The sequence below is a fragment of the Eschrichtius robustus genome, chromosome 8 (assembly GCF_028021215.1).
Source record: "Eschrichtius robustus isolate mEscRob2 chromosome 8, mEscRob2.pri, whole genome shotgun sequence".
Classification (NCBI taxonomy): Eukaryota; Metazoa; Chordata; class Mammalia; order Artiodactyla; family Eschrichtiidae; genus Eschrichtius; species Eschrichtius robustus.
Window position 1 is genome coordinate 20,026,116 of NC_090831.1, and position 22,970 is coordinate 20,049,085.

The 22,970-nt window shown below is 36.0% G+C and overlaps 1 protein-coding gene across 2 annotated transcripts in view; it reads left to right on the top strand.

Moving 5' to 3' along the window:
• ORC5 (origin recognition complex subunit 5) overlaps positions 1 to 22,970 on the top strand; it is a 72,598-nt gene that overhangs the window by 48,302 nt on the left and 1,326 nt on the right. For both annotated transcript variants that reach the window (XM_068549917.1, XM_068549916.1), the window contains one exon: positions 14,891 to 15,003. In XM_068549917.1, coding sequence (XP_068406018.1) covers positions 14,891 to 15,003 — 113 coding nt within the window. The remainder of the gene's footprint in view (positions 1 to 14,890; positions 15,004 to 22,970) is intronic.

Below are 22,970 nucleotides of genomic sequence, written 5' to 3' on the forward strand. Positions count from 1 at the left end.
TGCACAGCTTCATTATTTCTTAGTTAGACCATTGCAGCACTGTCCTAACTGGTCTCCCTGACACTGACATCTTCAAATTCATTTTGCATACAGTCATCAGCAAAGATCTTAAAAAATAAATATGGTCTTATTTTTCTGCTTACACTTTTTTAGTGAGTTGCATTATCTACAGAACCAAGTCTACATTTCATAGCATTTCTTGTGAGGCCCTTCAGAGACTGGCACTATTTTCTGCCACTGTCTTTATTCATCTTGTACACCATTCACAGTAAGGTGTTTCCTCGCTAAAAGCACACCGTTTTCCTTGTTGTGTTGTTACATGTGCTGTCCTCCCCACTGTTGAGCTCTCTTTTACGTTTTGTGGTCCACCCCCCAAATGCCACTTCTCAATGAATTCACATTTTGCCTCCCTTCCTATTAGTCATTACCTTTTCTAAAGTCAGGTAATTGGATTTATCCATATCACTAGCATAGCAGTCATATTGTGTTATTGCCATTGTATTATATGTTTGTCTCCCCTGATACCCTGAATTCTTTGAGGGCACAGACTTTGTCTTCATTTTCGTGTCTCTTGCACTGTGCCTTGAACATGGGATTCACTCGTTGAATGAATGACTTCCCATTCTTCTAAGCATGAAGTTAGGGTCTTCCTGGATAGTAAAGACCTGCAGTCATCTGTATGCTAAAAAGTTCCAGAGATTAGAGGTGCTATCTTTAGTTCCTCTAGGTATAAACATTCATGCCGCTTTTTGTTTATCTGAGTGTTTTGAAGAGTAACAGTCCATTCCCTGCCTTTTTTTTTTTTAATACAAATTCACGGTGATGGTTTTTTTAAATAAATTTATTTACTTATTTATTTTTGACTGCATTAGGTCTTCGTTGCTGCAGGCAGGCTTTCTCTAGTTATGGCGAGCGGGGTATACTCTTCGTTGCAGTGCGCGTGTTTCTCATTGTGGTGGCTTCTCGTTGCAGAGCATGGCTCTAGGTGCGTGGGCTTCAGTAGTTGTGGCACGCGGGCTCACTAGTTGTGGCTCACGGGCTTAGTTGCTCCGCGGCATGTGGGATCTTCTCAGACCAGGGCTCGAACCGTGTCCCCTGCATTGGCAGGTGGTTTCTTAACCACTGCGCCACCGGGGAAGCCCCTCTGTGATGATTTTTAAGTTGAATTAACTTAGAGAGTATTTCCCTCCCTTCCATTGCTGCACTCACCACCTCTCCTTTGTATGCATAAGAATGTCGGTTGAACTCTTCCTGATATATGCCATATGTTCATGAATTATCACATTGCCTGAAATCAGATCAACTGTGTTGCTTGTTGGGTTGTGTGGACCTCACACACTGACACGTTAAGTTTTTTTATTTAAATAATTTAATGTTTCAGATTGTAAAGCTCTTCCAAAACAAGCAGGATAGGATATTTCACAAATCAATTGACAACCTATGAAAGTATTTCACAAATCAATTGACTAACCTATGAAAGTATAAAAATAATGAGCATGTTAAAATTTAATTACAGTTGTAAATTGATTTCCTTTTGTTGGCAGAAAGAACATAGTTTATTAGCCCAGGAACAGGTTCACACTGTTTTAACATCAAGCACTTCCAGCTGAAGCTTGTTAGTGACTGCCTCTCGGATTAAGAAAAAAAATCCTCCCTGTGGTACATGAACTCCTATTGTTAAGACATAAATAATCAGCTCATCCCCTAGATGGATGAGAACAAAGAACATAATAGTACGCAGAGCAAAGATTAACTAAGCAAATATTGTACAACCCCATCAAAGATGTAAAGTTTAAAACATTTTATGTTTAAGGAGGTTTTTAGTTTTTATTTTTCTTTGTGAATGCCTCAGTCATGACATAGGTGCTAGTCGGAGGGAAAAAAATAAATATTTTGGCTTTTGAATTAGGTAGACTGAGTATTTTAAGCTAAAGTAAAATAAAATCCTTTAATTAGTGTCAATATGTTACATATATATGTATATATATGTGTGTGTGTGTATAAAGACTATGGAAATACTATTCTCTTTGATAGTAAGATGCTTCAGATTTTTAGTTTTGTTTATTTTTAAACCAAGGAGTAAAAACCAGAATTTATATTTTGAGGAGAAACATCAATGTAAACATGGCTAAAACTTAGAGGTAGAGTGACTGACTTTTTGTACAAGTTTCTTTTTAAACTTTATTCTGTATTTCCTAGCACAAAATCTAAATCCTCACTTTGAAAAAGAAAACCCATTTTCTAGACTAATTTTTTTTTCAGTTGAATTTCATTCATTTGAATTTGAGCTTGATACAGTAGACAACAAAAACAGCTGTGGAAAACAGTGTATACTTCCCTAAAATCTGAAAATTATTGGCAAAGGAATATGTCTTCATAGGTAATAGAAACCAAGAAGGGGAGTAATAATTTCTCCACAGAAATTTAAATTTACTTAGGTAATTAAAATGGTATTTCTTGAAAATTATTCCAGTGTTTCAGGAAAGACCTTTTTATATCTTTGCTTTAAAATTTTCTATGTGTATCCTAACTTTTAATTTATTCAACTATTATATATTTTGTATGATTTATAGTCATGAATTTTTTTGGTAAATTATCTTTAATCCACAAATGTGTAGGAAGTTTTGCTTTGGGATACCATTTTCAGTGTTTAATAATTTCAGATTTTAAGAAATTGTGCTTTTTCCTCCACCTTAATTTATCTTTTAAAATTAAACCTTAAAAACAGTAATTTTATGTCTAATATAATATGCAATTTGATTTATGAAAAGTTTAAATGTCATAAGGTTAATAAATTCCACATTAATATTACTTTGGTAATATCAAACCTCTCATATCTGATAATTTTGTTCACAGGGTTATTGATTGTTAATTCTTAAGGCTATTACCTGTATCCCTGGGGCAGGACATTTGCCTATGTTGAGATACTTCTTTATCCTTTTTGCTACAATTTCATTTAAATTTTTTCCTCTGTTTTATCTGCAATGCCTTTGCTGCTGGGTTTCTAACCTCCAGCAGACTCACAGTATCCCCTTTCATTGTGGAATGCTTTCAGAGTTGTCTTTTTACTCACTTTTCCTTACTGGTGCCTTCTTCTGTAAAGCTTTCCTTAGTCTGTCTCAATATGATGATCTCTTCCCTATATTCTGCATCTCCCTTTGGGGTAGTGTAAGGAGTATAAGCTTTGAATTCAGATGGTATTCAAACCCAGTGTAGCTCTTACCACTATTACCTCAGTGATCTTGAATATTTACTAACCTCTCTGAAGATGTTTCCTCTTCTCGAAAAAAGAGCTTTATTTATAGTACCTAACTCATGGCCGTGCTGTTGTGAGGACTGAAGGAATTAAAGTGCCTAGTACAATGCCTGTATCTATAGCCTGTAGATACAGATCTGTCGATGTCTGTATCTAATCTATAGAGCCTGGACTCAATAACAAGTTCCACTCCCTATACTACTAATTACCCATGGTCACTGATATTCAGTAGAACTGACCAATCAGGAGTGAATGCCAGTTACATATGTGTCAGTCTCAGGAACTTTGAAGAGCAGTAGAAGAAAAGATAAAAGCATTGACTGGGGTCTTTACTACAGTAGTCATAGTCTTGGCAGACCACCTTCTAATATTCATGAACACCCAAAATGAAGCATTATTTTGGCTAAGCATTTTTAATACGTTAAATATTCTTAGGATTAAGTACTTAATTTAAAATTTGTCACAACTCTAAAATGTTTTCTAGTAAACCTCTTGCATGGTATATATGTTATATTCTTTTTCATTGGGACTTTTGGATTAATAATTTGAAACATCTGCTAACATGTCCAACATATTAATTTGTTAGGGGTGACTGACTAGGGGCTGATAATGCCAGTCATCCTTTTATGATGTCTGTTTTCTCATCTGTGAAACAAGGCATTGATCTCCAAGGATTCCAGTCCTGATGAGCTAGCTCATAATTTTATTTCATAATAATTTTTATAGTGGAACACTAGTATTTAATAAGTTTGAAGTGCATTTGGTTGCTATAGCCTCCAAACAAACAAGAACAAAACTTTCACCATTGAAAAAAATAGAAATAAAAGGTAGAATTTGGGGAAATGTAGAACACTGAGGTTGGGATTTACATAATAGCAGTTTTGCTCTAATCCTTCTATGCTTTAGAGGAGGTGATAAGTTGTACTAGCCACAGGTTTGGAGCAACTCTGTGATATTTTTATGGGCTCACAGCATGAAACCAGCAGCTACAAATTCTCCTTGTGGCTGAACCACAAGTCACAACTAATTATCTGGCTTTCAGTGGCAAAATCTGTAATCTATAAACTTTTAAAAACCCATATAGCCTCACTCCAGTGACCTATCAATATTGAAATAAGATTCTCAAACTTACCCACTTTGAGCAATATTTTATCAAGTAGTTTCTTTAAAATCCCTGTAAATAAAGGTCAAAAAATGTTTTTATTTCTATGAGTAGGTTTAAGTATCTACTTCATAGGTACTTAAATATTTTGAGATAAAATGCCTTCTGGCAGTTTATAAGGTCTTTCTCAAAGCCCTCTATATTTTGTGTATTTTATCAGTGTTGTTATTTTTTTAATTAAAAATTTTTTTTGAGTTGCTGTAGATGCATGTGCAGTGGAAAGAAATAATAAGGGCTCTTTCTTGCTGCATGCCCTTTACCCAGTTTCACAACCAGGAAATGGCCATTGATGCGATCTACTGATCTTAATCAAATTTTCCACTTCTACATGTATTCATTTTTGTGTATATCTGTGCATATTTGGTTATTTGAAATTTTATTCCATGTGTAGGTCTGTGTATCTCTCTCCACAGTCGATATATCAGTTCTACCATCACAAGGACCCCTCCTTTTATAACCACACCCACCTGTCTCTTGCCTGTTCCCCTAATCCCTGGCAACCACTAATCTCCACCTCTAAAATTTTTGTCATTTCAAGAGTTTGTATAAATGGAGTCATACAGTATGTAACATTTGAGTTTGGTTTTTTTTTCACTCAGCATAATTAATTCCTTTGAGAGTCATCCAAATTGTTGCATGTACCAATAGTTCATTCTTTTTTACTGCTGAGTTGTATTCCATGATATGGAATACACAGTTAGTTTAACCATTCACCCATTGAAGGATATCTGGGTTCTTTCCAGTTTTTGGCTGTCACAAAACTACTATGAATGTTCATATACAGGTTTTTGTGTGAACATGCCCAAAGGGTGCAATTTCTGTGTAATATGGTAATTGCATGTTTAGTTCTGTAAGTGGTATCAATGTTTTACTACTTCCAGTGAAATACGATAACCTTACTTACGTTTAGATTATTTTAACTTTCCCACTTTTTAAACATCATTGTCTTGATTATTAGATGGTGTCAGTTTTTAATCAAATATGATTTAGAAAACTCATGAGGAGATAGTCTACTTTATCCATATTTCTTCTGTTTCCATTGTTGTTTATTCTGTCTTGATGTGCAAGGTTCCTTCTTTTTTTTATTTCCCTTTAGTTTAAAGAACTCCATTTAGCCATGCTTCAAAGGTAGGTCTACTAGTGACAGATTCTTTAGTTTTCCCTCATTTGAGAATGTCTTTATTTCCACTTCATTCATGAGGGATAGTTCTGCCAGATACAGAACATACAACTGCCAGCCTTTGGGCAGGACTCCTGTTCAGTCCAGGAGAGAAATAAGCCTACCTGGGTAGCTTTCTGTTCTGGATTGGGTGTCAGGAGATGCTGAGCCTGGGTCACCTTGTGCTGTTGTGTGGGGATTCATCAGACTTCCAGCCTCTACATTATTCCTCCATTCCTGGGTCCTTAAGCAGTCTGCCTTCCTCTTTCCACCTTTCAGAGTCCTTTGGTTGCTGTTTAGGTTATTTCCAGGGTTTATAGTTGCACTTAGCAGGGAAGAACTGTAAATATGAATCTGTGCCATGTTATCTGGACCAGAAGTCCTCCTATATATTTTTTTTAAAATATATTTTCTTCTGGCTAGGCTTGTTTTTAGTATTTGTTTATGAAATATGTTTTAGGGTTATTTTAGCTCAATTGGATGAAAAGCTTTCTGTAAATTGAACAATGCTAAAAAAGATTTCAAAATATTCAAATATATTTTGCCATTATTTAGAGAGCTTTTCCCCAACAAAGATTAAATCTTTCTAAGACATTGATTTTATAGCCTGCAAAATATTCCAGTTAATTCTTATTTGCTGGAACTAAATCACTTCCTTCATTTGGGGGTCTTAACAAAAGTAGTGACTCTTGTGTGTCTGTTTTCTTTGTTACTAAATCCTCAGCTGCTGCAGCAGATGAGAAGGACTCTGATTCCACCTCTGTCTTATGTTTGCACATGCTCACATACAAAACTGAGTCTGGTCCTGAGTACCCTTACTGTCTACAGACTTTTGCCGTATTCCTACTGACCACATCAAAATATTTAGGCATTAATGCCAGCCTGCAGATGCGACCTCATCATTTTGTCATGAACATTTAACGTTGGGCAAGGAAGTAAATTAGTATTTTCCATGATCCTATTCATCTTTGAATGCACAGTACCTAGACCAAGTCCCCAAGAGTTTCATGGATATGCAGTGGGAAATAAAAATTAGATAATTTTAAGGATTCAATAATGGAGAGGAAGGTGGGTATTCTTGTACTTATACATGTATAGAAATAATTTTCCAAAAGTTTCGTATATTTTTTCCAGAATTTTTCATCTAGGCATAAATTAATATGTTTGAGATTCAAAATGTTGAACCCATAAGTTAATCTTTGTATTTGATTTTTTCAGTTTTACTCAGCATTATTTTCATAAACTGGCAAAGTACTTTTAAGTTGTTGGTATTTGTACACTGCTTTATGTAACGTTCTCCTAAATTATGTATTTGTATGTTGGTTTTGTTCATATGGTAAGTTCAAGGAGTAAAAGATCTCTGAAATTAGCGTTATTTAATGTGAAAAATCACATTACAATTTAATTGTTTTCACTTTGGTTTAGATTTTTTGTGTATTAGCTTCTCCTAAATGAGACCCTACCCTCCCACCCCCCAACAAATTGAGCAGTCATCTTACTAATATTTTGGAAATGCTTTTTGACTGCTACATCTTAAAGTGGCACTATATCCTTTGTGTAATTTATATGATTCATTTATCATGGAATCTTGGTAGAACTGAAAGTGATTCAAGGGACTGTCTGTTTCAACTTAATTGCCTTTGGTAATTTGCTGTAACTAATATGGTAAAAGTAATAAGACAGTGAGATACCTGAAAATATTCTTGAAATTCTAACTTAACTAGATTAAAGACAGATTTTGTATTTATGAAGAAAATGGAAGAAGAGTAAATATAGCATACAGTTTGGATTAAAGAATTGAATTAAATATGTGAGAGTATTTGAATCACAGGAAAGTAGAAGTTATAAGAAATAGTATAAGGAAATGCCAGTGGGAAGGTAAAATGTAAGTAATGTCTTCTATATTAAAAGAAAAAGAACTACTAAAGAAATCTATTTTTAATAATAAAGGGAGATTAATCTGTGAGTTTCAGATGTCTATTACTAACCTACTTTAGCAAATGAATTCCTTGTAGAAAAATAGAAAGGAATGAAGTTAATGAGTATATTTTGCCATAGGAGACAGTGTCAGCTCTTTTCTATGTAGCCTCCCATTCATTAAACTTTCAGACCTACTTTCTCATCATGATCCCTACCTGTTTCTAAACTGGGAAGGAAAATGAGTTTGTCCTGACTTTCAGCAGTACTCACTTTCCCCCAAAGATCCCATTATTCCCTGGCTGCTCATCCTGTTCTGTGTCTCATCCCTTCATAGTGAGGGTCTCAAGCCACTCCTCTTGTGAGAGATTAGGAGCTCAGGGCCTGCATTCTGTCATTACTAAGTGAGCCCTTCTTTAAATCTCTTTTTAATTCTCTTTTGTCTGCGTGAAGACACCTTCATCATTTTACTTTCTCTTTAGTTTGCTTCATGTATCTCATTTTGTCCTTTGACTTTTAACCTTCCCATATTCTTCTGTTTTAGATGTATCTCTCCTAAACAGTATATAGTTGGATTTAGTTTTTCAGTCACTTAATCTTTGCCGTTTATTTGCAAAAGTTACTTAACTTTTAATATAATTACTAATGTAATTTTGTTTATATCTATTATCTTGTTTTATACTTTATATTTGTCTTACCTATTTTTGTTTCTTCTTCTTACTTTCTTTTGGAATTTTCTAGTTCAGGTTTCCCCTTCTTTTTTTTTTTTAAGATTTATTTATTTAATTGATTGATTGGTTGCTATGTTGGGTCTTTGTTTCTGCGCCAGGGCTCTCTCCAGTTGCGGCAAGCGGGGGCCACTCTTCATCGCGGTGTGTGGGCCTCTCAGTATCGCGGCCTCTCTTGCTGTGGAGCACAGGCTCCAGACGCGCAGGCTCAGTAGTTGTGGCTCACGGGCCCAGTCGCTCCGCGGCATGTGGGATCCTCCCAGACCAGGGCTCGAACCCGTGTCCCCTGCATTAGCAGGCAGATTCTCAACCACTGAGCCACCAGGGAAGCCCCAGGTTTCCCCTTCTAATTTAGAAGTACATACACTTGTTTCTGTTCTCTTAGTTGTTACTATAAATATTATAACATTCATACTTATCAAAGTCAAAATTTAGTGAGTACTTCTATTCTCTCAGATACCATAGGACCTTGGACATTTTAACTTCATTTTGTCCACTCCCAATTTATGTATTACTGGTGTTGTGCACTTTAATCCTATTTTTAAACCCATAATATAGTATTGTTATCACCTAAACAGGCAAATTAATTTAGATTTACCGTTACATTTACCAGTTTCTTCACTCTTCATTCCTTCTTGCACTTCAGACCTTCCAACTTGGATTCCTTTACTTTCACCTGGAGGTACCTTTTATGAATTTGACTGAATAAGGATCTTTTTTTTTTTTTTTTTTTTTTTTAATTTATTTATTTTTGGCTGTGTTGGGTCTTCATTTCTGTGCAAGGGCTTTCTCTAGTTGCGGCAAGCGGGGGCCACTCTTCATCGCGGTGCGCGGGCCTCTCACTATCGTGGCCTCTCGTTGCGGAGCACAGGCTCCAGACGTGCAGTCTCAGTAGTTGTGGCTCACGGGCTTAGTTGCTCCGTGGCATGTGGGATCTTCCCAGACCAGGGCTCGAACCCCTGTCCCCTGCATTAGCAGGCAGATTCTCAACCACTGTGCCACCAGGGAAGCCTGAATAAGGATCTTTTGATAGCAAACCTTTGGTTTTTCTTAGTTTGGAAATGTGCCTTTTATTTCATTCTCAGTCTTAAACGATTGTTTTTTCTGGCCATATGGTTCTGAGTTAACAGTTACTTTCTTCAGTATGTTGAAAATACACCACTATTTTATGTCTTTCATTGTTGTTCTTTTTTTTTTAGAGGATACTTTATTAGTTTCTGTAATCAAACCCATGTAGATAAGACCTTACATATTTAATACAGTGTGTTACCCCTGTACAAATGGAAAAAATTATGTTTAACGTTTCTACACCAATATGGCTGTTGATTTCTGTACAATGCCAACCCAACACAGTACAACTGGGATACTTCTCCAAAGTTGACAGCACAGCTAAAGTTTCCAGAAATTCAAATTATATATATATATATGTGTGTGTGTGTGTATATATATATAGATTTATTTATTTATATAAAAAGACCAATAGCAGTATGTTATGCATCGATAGCAGCAACAGCTTTTCCAGGTTCTGCAGTCATCTGAACAAAATTATAGAGACATCCAGCACATTCCATTAAAAAAAAAAAAAAGGTAAAAAACAAAACCTGAGAAAACAGCAAATTCTGTTACTGTTGTGGTACCTGGCACCATTTTTTTTTTTTTTAATTAGCTTCTCAATTACCATCTGTCATCATTGTTCTTAAAACAGCTGTCAGTCCAGTTGCCAGTCCTGTGAAGATAATCTGTTTTTCCTTTTCTAGCTACTTTTAAGAACTTTTTATCTTTGGTGTTCCGTACTTTCACTCTGATGTGTCTAGGTATGGATTTCTTTTTATTTCTCCTTGTTTGGATTTATTTGGTTTTTAATGCTGTGATTTGGTGTTTTTAATCTTTTTGAATGAATTTTCATCCATTGTCTTTTCAGATATTACTTCTGCCCTATTCTTTCCATCTCTGTTTTCCTTCTCGATCTTTGATTAGAAATATGTTAGATCTTCTCACTTTGTCTTTTCTATTTTTTAACCTCTTTAATATTTTCTCTTTTTTTAACCTCTTTAGTTTGCATTCTGTGTCATTTCTTCAGAACTATCCTCATATTCCTTAATTTTCTCTACATCTGGGTCTAATCTGCCATATAATTTTTAATTTGTTATATTTTTCATACAGGTTTTTTTTGTCAATTCATTTTTTTAATCTACTTCATTTCCTGGTGAAATTGACACATTGAGTGTTTCTCCCTAAGTAATTTATATATGCGCACATTACTTTTCTTGACCTGTTCAGAAGTATTTTTTTAATTAAAATATAGTTGGTTTGTAATATTATGTTAGTTTCAGGTGTAGAACATGGTGATTTAATATTTTGGGGCGTTATACTCCATTTAAAGTTATTATAAAATATTGGTTTATTCCTTGTGCTGTACAATATATCCTGTAGTTTATTTATTTTATACATAGTAGTTTTTACCTTTTAATTCCCTTCTCTTGTCCCTCCCCTCTTCTCTCTCCCCACAGGTAACCAATAGTTTGTTGTCAATATTTATAAATCTCATAAAGATATTTTAAATCTGCAGATAGTTTTATTTTTTATTTTCTAAACAAGCATGGCATATTATTCAGAAAGGTATAGGATATATATATATATGTGAAACTGTTTTCAAATAAAATATAGTGAGTTTTTAGTAAATTAATGGGCTATTAGAAAAGAAACCTATTCATTAAATTTGAAATTAAAAAATAGTGCTAATACATGGTAATAATATACATAGTAGCTCATATTATTGAATACTAGCTGTGTTACAAGCACTGTGTTAAGTTGCTTTACAGATGACCTCATTTACTGAGCACAACACTATTTCACACATTTTTAACAACCAACTTAATTTTCTGTTTCATTTAACTTAACTCCTAAACTAGGTAAATGGGAGCACATTTATAAAAATGTTGAGTAACTTGACATTTTTTTACCTTTTCATCAACTTTACTCATATGTGCATATAAAATATTACTAAGAAAATCATTAACAGAATGACAGCTGGACAACTACACCTCTACGGTGAGCACATAACTTACAGCACATACCAGATTTCCAAGTTAATGGCTAAGGATCCCTTGGTCCTCTTGGCTGGAGGCACACTGACAGGTCTGTTCTCTTGAACACTCACTTTTTTACAGATCATCCTCATTCTTTTAACACATTCTTTGTTCAGGCAAGATTATAATACAACTTATTAGAAGTTAGCTCTCGCAGCTATGATCGCATTTTAGTCATACTTTTCATAAGTTTTGGAGTTGTAGTTAGGAGAGCTAAATCCTAGTCAAGTAAGTTTCTGTCATTATCTAGTCATTATCATTTTGGACAACTCACTGAACATCTCGATTTCTACATTGGTTAAATTAATTATCTGAATCTAGCAATTTTTTAAATGCTGAGGTTGGCATACTTTTTCAGTAAAAGGCCCACATAGTAAATATTTTAGGCTTTGCAGTCCAAGAGGCAAAATGGAGGATAGGATATAAGTATGTGTATAAGTTAGAGAGAAAACTCTTGTCTCACTCCACCTTGTTTGCCTATGATGGGGTCATCCCATTTTGTGGGCATGTTTTTCACTCATTTGCCATCAGCTGAAGACATTCTTGGGACAAAGAGGGAAGGGGTTTGGCAGGCAGGACAGGCAGAGTGACCACTGTGGTCAGTTTCACTCTTTGCCACAGTGGCATTTGTGTCCCTGTGCCCTCTTCTTTCCCCCTGAAGAATCCACCTTTCTCATCAAATTTCAAAGGATTGGTAGTATACAGACCACATTCTGTGATGTCCCCCCCTTAAAAAAAAATCAGAAAATACTAGAGGAACTTTATGAGTTGAAAATTAAAGAAGAATTCTAAAATAGCTTGGGGGCCAAAGAAAAAATTAAAATGGAAATTAGAATATAAAACTATTTCCAAGGTAATAGAGTAAAACAATAGAATGAAAAAATATTATAATTGATATCTTTTTTCCATCTTTTTCAAGTGTTTTCTCGAATGTCTACATCTCAGTGGGGATTAATTTTTTTTTTTCGGCTGCACCCCACGGCATGTGTGACATTAGTTCCCCCACCAGGGATCAAACCCACGCCCCCTGTGTTGGAAGTACAGAGTCTTAACCACTGGACCACCAGGGCAGTCCTCAAAATATTATAATTCAGTTCAATAAAAGGCAAGAAAGGAATAAGAAAGACACATAGAAGAAGGAGAAATAGAAAGCTTGACATAATGGTAGAAATAAAATTTTAGAATATCTTTACAGTGAAAGCAAATGGAGTATATAGTCCAGCCAAAAGGACTGTTGTTAGGCTGACTATAAAAAGAAAGTCACACTATATGTTGTTCATGTGAGCACTATCTAAAGTTAAGAAAATACAAAACCTGAAAGTAAAATGATGAAAAGTACATAGGAAAAAAGATTAGCACCTAAAAGAATGCTGATATAGGTATATTAATATTAGGAAAAAAAACACACTTTAAGGCAAAGCCATTACTTTTGAAGAAAAGGACCATTAAATAATAATGAAAAGGTTTAATTTGCCAGCAAAACATGATAATTTTAAATGTATGCACCAAATAACAGATTCAGAAATATAAAGCAAAAACTAACAATTATAAAGAGAAAAGGACAAACTTCTTATTATAGGGGGAGAATTTTAGTACCTCTCTCAAGTAGATAAAAAATGATGTTTATAAGATTTCAACAACACAAACAAGCTTGATCTAATAAATATATGTAGAATGGAGAGTGTAACAGCTTCAAAATACATATTCTTTTCAACACATAGAACATCTATAAAAAATGTTTCGGGACTTCCCTGGTGGTGCAGTAGTTAAGAATCCGCCTGCCAGTGCAGGGGACACGGGTTCAAGCCCTGGTCCAAGAAGATCCCACATGCCGCGGAGCAACTAAGCCCGTGCACCACAACTACTGAGCCTTTGCTCTAGAGCCCACGAACCATGACTACTGAAGCCCACGCACCTAGAGTCCATGCTCTGCAACAAGAGAAGCCACCGCAATGAGAAGCCTGCTCACTGCAATGAAGAGTAGCCCCCGCTTGCAGCAACTAGAGAAAGCCTGTGCGCTACAACGAAGACCCAGTGCAGCCAAAAATAAATAAATTTATTTAAAGAAAAAATGTTTCAAGACATAATCTGATTTGTAATATTAGAAATTAAAGTCTTAGCCTTTTGAATGCAGAGCTTCATATTTCAATGTATTGATACAAAATGTTTTCCTAATTGAAAAAATGTTTTATATTTGCTAAATGTAGTATTTTCTATACATAAAATACTGTGGTAATCTATCCATATGTTCATTTAAAAAAATTGTTAATAAAGTAATGAAAGCTGACTGAACAGTGCATAACAGTTTTCCCTTTGAAATTGTAATGGGAGGGAGTTCCCTGGTGGTCTAGTGGTTAGGATTTGGCGCTTTCACTGCTGTGCCCGGGTTCGATCCCTGGTCAGGGAACTGAGATCCTGCAAGCTGCGTGGCGCAGCCAAAACAAAAATAATAATAATAAAATAAAAAATAAAATGGTAATGGGAAACATAGTGGAGTCTTTGCAGCATAATACGGTGAGCAAGGACTCTAGGTTTGAATTCTTGCTAAGCCACCTCCAGTTCTGGGATCTGAGGGAAGTTACTTAACATCTCTAAGGCTCGTTTATAAAATGAGTACAATAGCTTCCACCTTGTAGGGTCAAGAGGAATAAATGAGATGCTGTGTATAGGTACTTGGTACCAAGCAAATCACTACTACTATTACTGTTTTTATTACTCAGAATGTTTACTGCATCTCAAGGTATAGATCTCAAGTTAAGTGAGCATTTTTTTATTCCTAAGACACATGATTAGGTATTACGGATACTATAACTCTTATCCCTTATATTGCCACAGACAGTTACAGGTCACCAAGTCTCCAGATCTTCTTGCCATTGCTGGCTTCTTTTTTCTGTTGGCCTGCAGGAGATGAGAATAAAAAATTGGGAGAAGAGAATGGGCTACTCAAAGAATTTCAGCTCTTGGGTCAGCTTGCTTTCTTGGGTTTCAGAGCATTTAACACTTTTGTTGGCCTTATGCATGTGAAGTTATTTTGATTTTGACCTGTCAGAATACACTTTTGCTTTTGCCTGTATTAATCCACCCGGTGTTTTCCTGACTACCTAGTTGGTGATCAGTTTTAAAAGAAGACTAAGTCCCGGTCTGAAGGATGTATTTCTTATCTCATCTAACCAGCTACCCAACTCTGAAAAAGGCCCACTTTCACATTTTAGCTGCGCAATTCTCAAGGGAGTACAGATTTGCTATTCTGAGCTATTTAGATAGAAACTTCATAAATTTTTTATGGAGAGGAGGAATGTCCTTTGTTTATAGTTTTTAAAGGTTAGCAGTCATGTGTGTGTCATTAAATGAAATAAATTTATCTCTAGTGGAGTCCTTAAAGATTGATCATTGGTTTAACTAAGACTTTAAGCATATGTACAAATTTGTATATACAAATTTCGAAGTAGTCATATTCTTTGCACATGTTCTTCTGAATTCAGTTATATATCTTTATCAAAGTATAAAATGTTTCAGAAACAAGGGCATCATGTAATCTGATTAAACCATTTTCTCATAAAAATGCTTTCTTATTTTTAGATTACCTCTTTAGTGACTCTTCAGCTATTAACCCTGGTTGGCCATGATGATCAGCTTGATGGACCAAAATACAAATGCACAGTATCTCTAGACTTCATCAGAGCTATTGCTAGGTAAGTGTAGAATAATTGTTAAATGTCTTGAATTATGTAAATGATACACTAAATATAAAAATTAATCTTCTTTCTAGTGTAATGTCATTAGTCATTTAAGCAAGAAAAGGTCATTTTAGTGCCAAGAATGCATAAGTTTCACTGTAGAATGAACCCGCTCATCAAATTTACAAATGACATAAAATTGGGAGAATTAGCTAACATGTTATATGGCAAAAAATCAAGATTCTGAGAGACCTTAACAGACTGGAATAATGGTCACATAGTAGCAAGGTAGGATTTAATGGGCAGTTCACTACAAAAAACTAGTATGTACTGTAGTGTATACAGAAGTCGAAATACAACTACACATGAAACTTATATAATGTTATAAACCATTGTTACCTCAATCAAAAAAACAAACAAAAAAAACCTCATAGGTACTAAAACAAGATGGAAGAGACCTGGCTTAAGTTCTAAGTATTTTAGATGACTACAGGGTTTTAAAAGTCTTGGTGTCTTGTTCAAGGGATATAATAGGTCTACTATGTGTTGCCATAGGCAGATCAAATGTGGTATGCTATGCTGTGCTTGGAGTTTTAAAAGGGGGCATTAATGAATGGGTACATGCTGAGGGGGCAGGAGGAGAGTAGTAGAATGAGGAACCATGTCACATCCCTGAGTGAGGGGCAAGGTGTGAGAGAAAAGGCTTAGGAAGGATATGGTAACCACCTCTAGATTTCAGAGGCTGTCATGTGCAAAATGGATGAAACTAATTCTCGATAATTCTAGAGCATTAGAAATTCAAGGGAAGAAAGTATGTCTGTCAAAATGAAAGCTATCTAAAAATGTAACGCGTTTCCTCATGAAGAGGTGTACTTGCTGTTAGGCAAAATGTGATAGCCATTATGGTTGCAACTGGATAACAGTTTGTCAGGACTTGTAGTAGAAGAGGTAGTGTGTGGGTAGTCTGGTAGGTGGAACAAGACATGCCATAATGCAGTGTCTTCCCAACCTTTTTGAATATGATGATTCCATTTTAAAATCCTTTTAAAATTAATCATGGAAGTATTTATGTATATTTCAAAATTAATAATATATAGGCATGGAACATTATTCAGCCTAAAACCAGTGCTTGACATAGATATGGATTTGCAGATCTCCTCTAATGAATTTTACAGTTTCTTGAAGTTTCTGAAGTCCACAGGTTGGCAGCCTCTGCCCCGAAGTCTCTTCTGAATTAAAAGTTCTGTGATACTATGAAGCAGGTATTGAGACATTTTGATGACATGTAGACTCTGAAACTTGAAATGAGGGTTTTGAAATGTGTTGTTAGGATAAAACTGGGCAAACTTTTACACTGAGGAAATTGAGCAGAAACTTTTTTGGAGTTCATTCCACATGACCATAAAGCAGGAACGTTCTGTTTCTAAACAATGGTATTTAAAACTCTGTATCCTAAGAGCCTCTGTCAAAGGCATAACTTTTGAATGCTGAATGTTTACTTCAGGGATTTTGTCATGACTGTGTATGTGTTGAGTTGTGCCCCATCATAATCATGTACAGGACAGGTTTGTGAGTGCCCCATATGAGGAATGTGCAGTGAACCGAACTGAACTGTGTGTTGCTTAATCCACAGCATCATTGATAATAAACACATCCAGAGAAGTGCACTTCCATTTACAACCTCAGAAGGGAGCAGGAATTGTAGACCTGGAATTTTGCCGTAGAACTTGGGAACTCTAACTTGCTTTGTTACATGTGTTTACTCTTTCTTACTTTCCATGGGCAGTGTCCAAAGAATAGTCACCTCCCTCTTTCCACATCTGCTCTCATCCCCCGTCCCATCCCAGTGATATTTTTGTACTTCTTTTCTGATGACTTAACCTGCCATTTTTTCCCTCCCTCCCCCATCCTTCTCTCTTTCCCTAATATTCTTCGTCACTGCCTTAATGAAAACCTGATTCTTACCTGGAGATACTACTTTCCCTAGAGTTATCTCTAGTGGTAGCTTCTTACTTTCTCAAACCCCAGTCCTCAGGGTTGGATGCTCGTTAAGTGCTCTCCTTTTTTCTTGTTGCCATTTCTAGATTGTTACTTTCTCCCAGTTTCTTGTGAAAATGTGGGTTTGTTTGAGACTCTTGCAATCTGGCTCTATTTTCCTCTTCTCCTTATGACTGATTATCTTCTACCAGCCTCCCAGCCATTCCACCTCATGTATTGAACAGTAGAGCACGTGGTTCATAGGTTTCTTTTCAACCTAGATTCTCGACTCTATTCAAACCGCAAGTCCTAATGTCTGTATTCGCTCTGTTCAGCATTCACTGTTTCACAGAACTAAGTCGAGACTATCAGTTGAGAACTTCAGCTACCTACACTGGTGCCCATCTTCTGTCTTTCCTTTATCAGTAGGTTGGGATCCTCTTACTGTCTAAGGTGGCTTCTTCCACTTGTGCTCTGAATTCCATCTCCTCCCTTTCCCCAAAACCTTTTGCAGTCCTCAGACTCTCTGTTCTGTTTTTTCAGGCACCCAACACGGTTGACCTCTCTCTCTCTCTCTGTGTCTCTCAAAACTCTCTTCTCCTAGAGCCCATGATTCCAGTCTTCTGGTTTTCATATTTATTCTTTGGCTGTTTCTTCTAAAGCTCATTTGCCAGCGTATCCTATCCACCTGACCTTTAAATGTAGCTGGTCCTTGAGTGCTTTTTTCTTTTCATATTATATTTTTTCCTAGGTAATTTTAGCTTTACCCCTGCTTCAACATCTATCTGTGCGCTGATCTTACTCCCCAGTTTTTAAAGGCCAGACCTTTTTTCTAATATTCTTGACCTTTATTGGATGTTTCCCACCTATTATCAATGTATTTCCAAAACTGAACTCAGGAATTCCTACCTCTACTTCTGCCTGGCAACAAAAAAGGAGTGATGCAGCTTTCCTCCAGGGTTCCCTGGTTCAGTGACTAGCACTGCAGTCTGCCATGTTACACAGGCCTGAAACCTGGGAGTTATTTTTGGCATTTCTCACTCCCACACTCCCAGTATCCAAGCATTAGTCCTTTTGAGCCTGTTGAGTCCCTCCTATTGTATCTCAAATTCATTCACTTTTGTCATTTGTTCTGTTAGCCCTCTAGACCAGGCCACCATCATCTCTTCTCTGGTAGCTTCCTAATTGGTCTTCTGTCTACTCTTATTCCCTTATAATTTGTTGTCCACACTATTGCCAGAATGATCTTATAAAAATTTAATATCACCTTCCTACTTAAAAGTCTTTAATATCAATAGTTTCCCATAACTCTTAGGATAAAAGACAGAATGTTTAAAATAGCCGGCGAGGCCCCAGTGACCTGGCCCCGGCCTTTATGTCCAGCCACACCTGCCACGCACACCTTCTCCCCTAGGTATTTGCACTTTAACCACTCTGGCTGTTTTCAGTTCTTCATATACACCATTCATTGCATATGCAGCACTTCCCAACTCCTCCTCTCCTTTATCTAGCTAACTGCTGCGTAACCTTTAGATTTCAGTTTAAATGTCTCTTCCTTGAAGAAGCCATCTCAAACATACAATGACCTCCCATCGCTCACGCCTGCACACACACACTATAAACAGTTATACAGGTCCCCTTATCTTCTCAGACTTACCATTATTTTACGTAAATAATTAATTCAGTAATTAGAACTTCCTCCCTACAGTATAAGTCCATGAAACTCAGAGCAGAGACTGTGTCAGTCATTGCCTTACTCAAACCCAGCACAAGACTTTAAACTTAATATATGCCAAATGTCCAAAGTATTGCATGTTTTTTAAAAATCACGATTAGCAGTAAAATTTCAGATGAAAGGGAACAATTGTAGTCTTGACTCTGGGGGCAGCATGAAGAAGGGAGGTACTAAGGAGGCATTTGGAGTTTCATTCCAAATTGAGGTTTGGTGGAGATCGGAGATCCCGAGGATAGTTAACAAAGATGAAGTAGGTAGCCCTAGTTCCAGACACCCGTGGCAGAGAATGAACAATTAGATCACAGGACACAACCTAAATATCCAAAGTAAGGGGATGGATCAGTTATTTATTACATATTCTTACAAAACAACCATTGTGTGGTTATTTAAAATCATAATTTTGAAGGATAAAAACACAGGAAAATACTCATGATACAAGCGTAAGTGGATAAAACAGTGATATAAAAAGTTGTATATTATACAAGAAAGGCAGAAAAACCTAAGGCAAGGGAGTAATGGTCAAAATTGTCAGTTGCTGCCAAGAAATCAGGCCGAGTCTATGCAATTTAATGGTAAAGCAGTCATTTGTAACTTTATCAAGAACACTTTCAGGGATACAGTGGGGTGGAAGTCAGGTTATAGGGCATTTAAGTAGTATTTATAAGAAAGTTGATGCAGCAAATAGAATGCTTTTTATTCACTTAAGATTTATTGTGTTGTCCATTATAATCCCTATGCTAGGTTTTGGGGATATAGCAAGAAGTATAACAGATTTGTATCCTATCCTCATGTGCCTACATTCTAGAATATTTTTGCTATAAAGAGGAAGAGAGGATTATTACCTACTAAACAGTTTGTGGGGTTGTGAGCAGGTAATTATTTTTTAAAGATTTGAGCATATTTAAATGCTGATAGGAAAGAACTCATAGAGAAGGAGAGTTAATGATACAAAAGAGAGGTATTAATTTAAAACACAAAGTCCTTGAAAAGGTGTAGAACATGGGATTTAGAAACATTAAAGAAATAGGCCTAGATGAGAGAGGGGAATCCCTTTGCATTATAACAAGAGGAAAAGGTGGATTCAGATGGAGCTGAATTGGGAGATTTGGTGGCAAGAAGTTGAAGGAGGTCTGATCTGACGTCTTCTGTTTTGCCTGTAAAGGAGGAGGCAATATTGAGACTAAGGACAGAAGTACTAGCAGTTTGAGAGGAATATGGATATTGAAATAGCTGCTGTGGGGAATGGGGGAAAGTGCTGACAAGGAAAGCAACTTGATGCTAGTGTTGAGGGCCCAGTTGAGGTTCTTGACCTTGAATTTACAGTGGCAGCAATCTGTGAAACTTGTGATCTTCTCCAACAGCATTCCATATGCCCGGTACTGGGACAGCAAAGGGCTGTAATTGAAATCACATAGGATTGGGGTTTTGCCAGGTGAATTCAGTGGATGGTAGCAAATGAATGCTTGAAGTGACAAACCATGGAGTCTAAGCTAGGAAGGGAAGGAAGGAAGTAAGGCCAGTAGAGGGCTAATAGTTCAGTGCCTGGCACATAATTCTCAGTAATTATTTGTAGATCAGGAGAAAGCGAAGAGAGGTTTGTGAACTAGTTGTCTCCTCTGGAGGTAAGAGAGAGGGATAGTGGTGCAGTGAAGTCCCTAAAGCTGAGGCAGATCTTGGGATGGAGAGGAAGACTGAACTGGGTGCTGCATTATTAGCTGACTAAGAGGTGGTGACAGGGGGATAAAGGGTGGCTAGTGGAATGGTCTGAGACTCAGAGGAGCAGAGCTTTTTGCACAGGGACACCAAGCCCACCTGACAGGACTGCCTGGGCTACAGTAGAGTCTAACCTCATTGGAAAGATCTGAAGAAGAGGCTTGGTGCTTCAGGGGGAGCCAACTTTCAGTTAAGCCTGGAAGAGAAAAAAAACCATTCATTCATGGAAGAGGTAGAGGACATAGAGAATGTTCTTGACCGAGGAACAGTGGAAAGATTTGGACAGAGAAGCAGTAGGAGGCTGGTTCCAGAAAGGAGCACAGAATACCGGAGGTGTAGAGTATGGGAGAGGACAGATGCCAAGAAGTGTATTAAATATTGTCCCTGGGTTCTTAATGTTAACGGTAGTTAAAGTTTCTAATTTTTTCCCTCTGCAGTCAGTGGGTAGACGCTACAAAATAACTTAGATTGCAACTTAAAGTTGTATGATTGCAAATTGTCAGAAGGACCAAGCTAAAAATGAAAAACTCAAACTGCCTACAAAAGTAAAAGGAAATAAAATAGTATCCCATGAGAAAAAAGTATTTCAATGTAGTAAAAGCATCAACAAAGTGAAATAAAAGGATAAAGGCAAAATTAAATCCTTAGATATATGCCATGTAATTAACTCGTATTAAAGTATTCTAAATTCTGATTTAAGAATTACTCCTAGGCAGAGTGCCACCAACATTATTTTTGTTTATCCTATTTCTTTCTAGATGCTTACTTTAGAAAATAATTATTTGTGTTCTATGAGAGAGAGAATCTCCTGTAGTATTTAAAAACTGTCTTTGGGATGTGTGATTTAAGTTTTGACGTTGCCCTGTGGTTATTCTATCAAATTCTGCTGTGTCTTAAAATAATATATGTGGGGATCAGTTGGGTAAGTCACCTGTTTATACTGGGGGGTGGAGGGATGATAGAGAAAAGTAGTCATACATCTTGGGCAGTAAATGTTTCTTAGAGGAATGATCTTACATATTCATTTCACAATTAATTTAGTTTTTTTTAAAGTCCAAAAATCTTAACTGTATGATTCAGTTTGCTTGAGTACTTTCCAGTGGCAAAGCAGAGAAATGGAATGTAGTGAGCCTTTTATAAATGCTTAGTGTTTTTAAGTGTTTAAGTGTTTTTAGTGTAAATTGCTTAGTATTTTTAAGTCAGTCCATTCATTCTAAAAAGAAAAATTTATTGCATAAACTATGCTGCAGTGTTAAATAGATTATTAGATAAGATGAAGGAGTCCTACCACTAACAAATCACAGTATTTTCATTTGTTTATGTTCTAGTACTAGTCCATTATACAAACATTTCTCTGTAGCTATCACAACATAGTTGCAATTCTCTTTTCTCCTTACCTCTCTTAATATTGTAGTTATGGCTTCATATTGATCATTTTGTATGGCTTTGTAATAGTCTATCAAATAATGCCTTCTAGTCCCATAGTGTGGGAATTTTGTTTTCATCTTAGCTTCTTCTAAACTTTTTCTTTTCCACTCAGTGCAAAAAAGAAAGAAAGAAAAAAATCCAAAAGACAATAAAACTTAACATTAAGTTCACTTTACCTTGTCACTTTAGGTTTATAACCTTAAGACCCAACATCATTGTGGGGAAATGTGCCTGGTGAGATATACAAATTCAACCTTCCTTTTTGCCTATGATTAAAAATAGCCTGCTATCTCTGTTTCCTTCTAAAATCCTCTAAAAAAGATCTTTTCAACCAATCATGAAAAATCTTTTCATGATTTTTTTAAAAATGGTTTGTTAGTGGTACCTTGTTACTAGTAAGTTTGGTGGGGCTCTAGAGTTGAATGAAAGAAAAGCACATAAAAATAAACAGCTTTATGATATAATAACCATACCTTTTGTGTCTTTATGCCTGAGATAAGTTTTTATTTTAGTAACTATTTTTAGTTGTTTTATTACTGCTAATGATAACAATTGTTTTGGCAGTGTTTTTATACAATTTGGAAAGTTTTAGTGTTCTTCAGAGAGACACTATTGTAATGAAACAATTAAAGTACTCTTCATTCGATCATTAGGTACCACAATAGCCATAGCATCTCATTTGAGCTATTTTAAAATGTGTTTTCATAAGCAGTATCTATAGTTCCCCATTCCAGATTTTTTAAAATATTTGATATGTCAGTCATTTGCTTAGAAACTTTTTTAGAAAGTGTATTACAAAATGATAGACAAAAACACTAATTGATGATGGTTTAATAAATAAGAGCATGCAATTAGTGCATCTTTAAAGGCTGTTCTCACATGGATGATTATTTTTGCAGAATTGAATACTTTAAGGCTTTAATTTTATACTTATTGCTAGATCATTATATCTAATTATTTTGACCATTTATTCAAATAATAAACCTCCAAGTCTGAATATTTATCGTGAAGAATGAGTTTAGAGAAAGGAAAATAATTATATGTCTCTGTCTCCTGCTATTTTATTCTGCCTGCTATCAGAGTACAAAAATATACATTCACATCGTCTGTTTGTTGTATCGTATTCTTG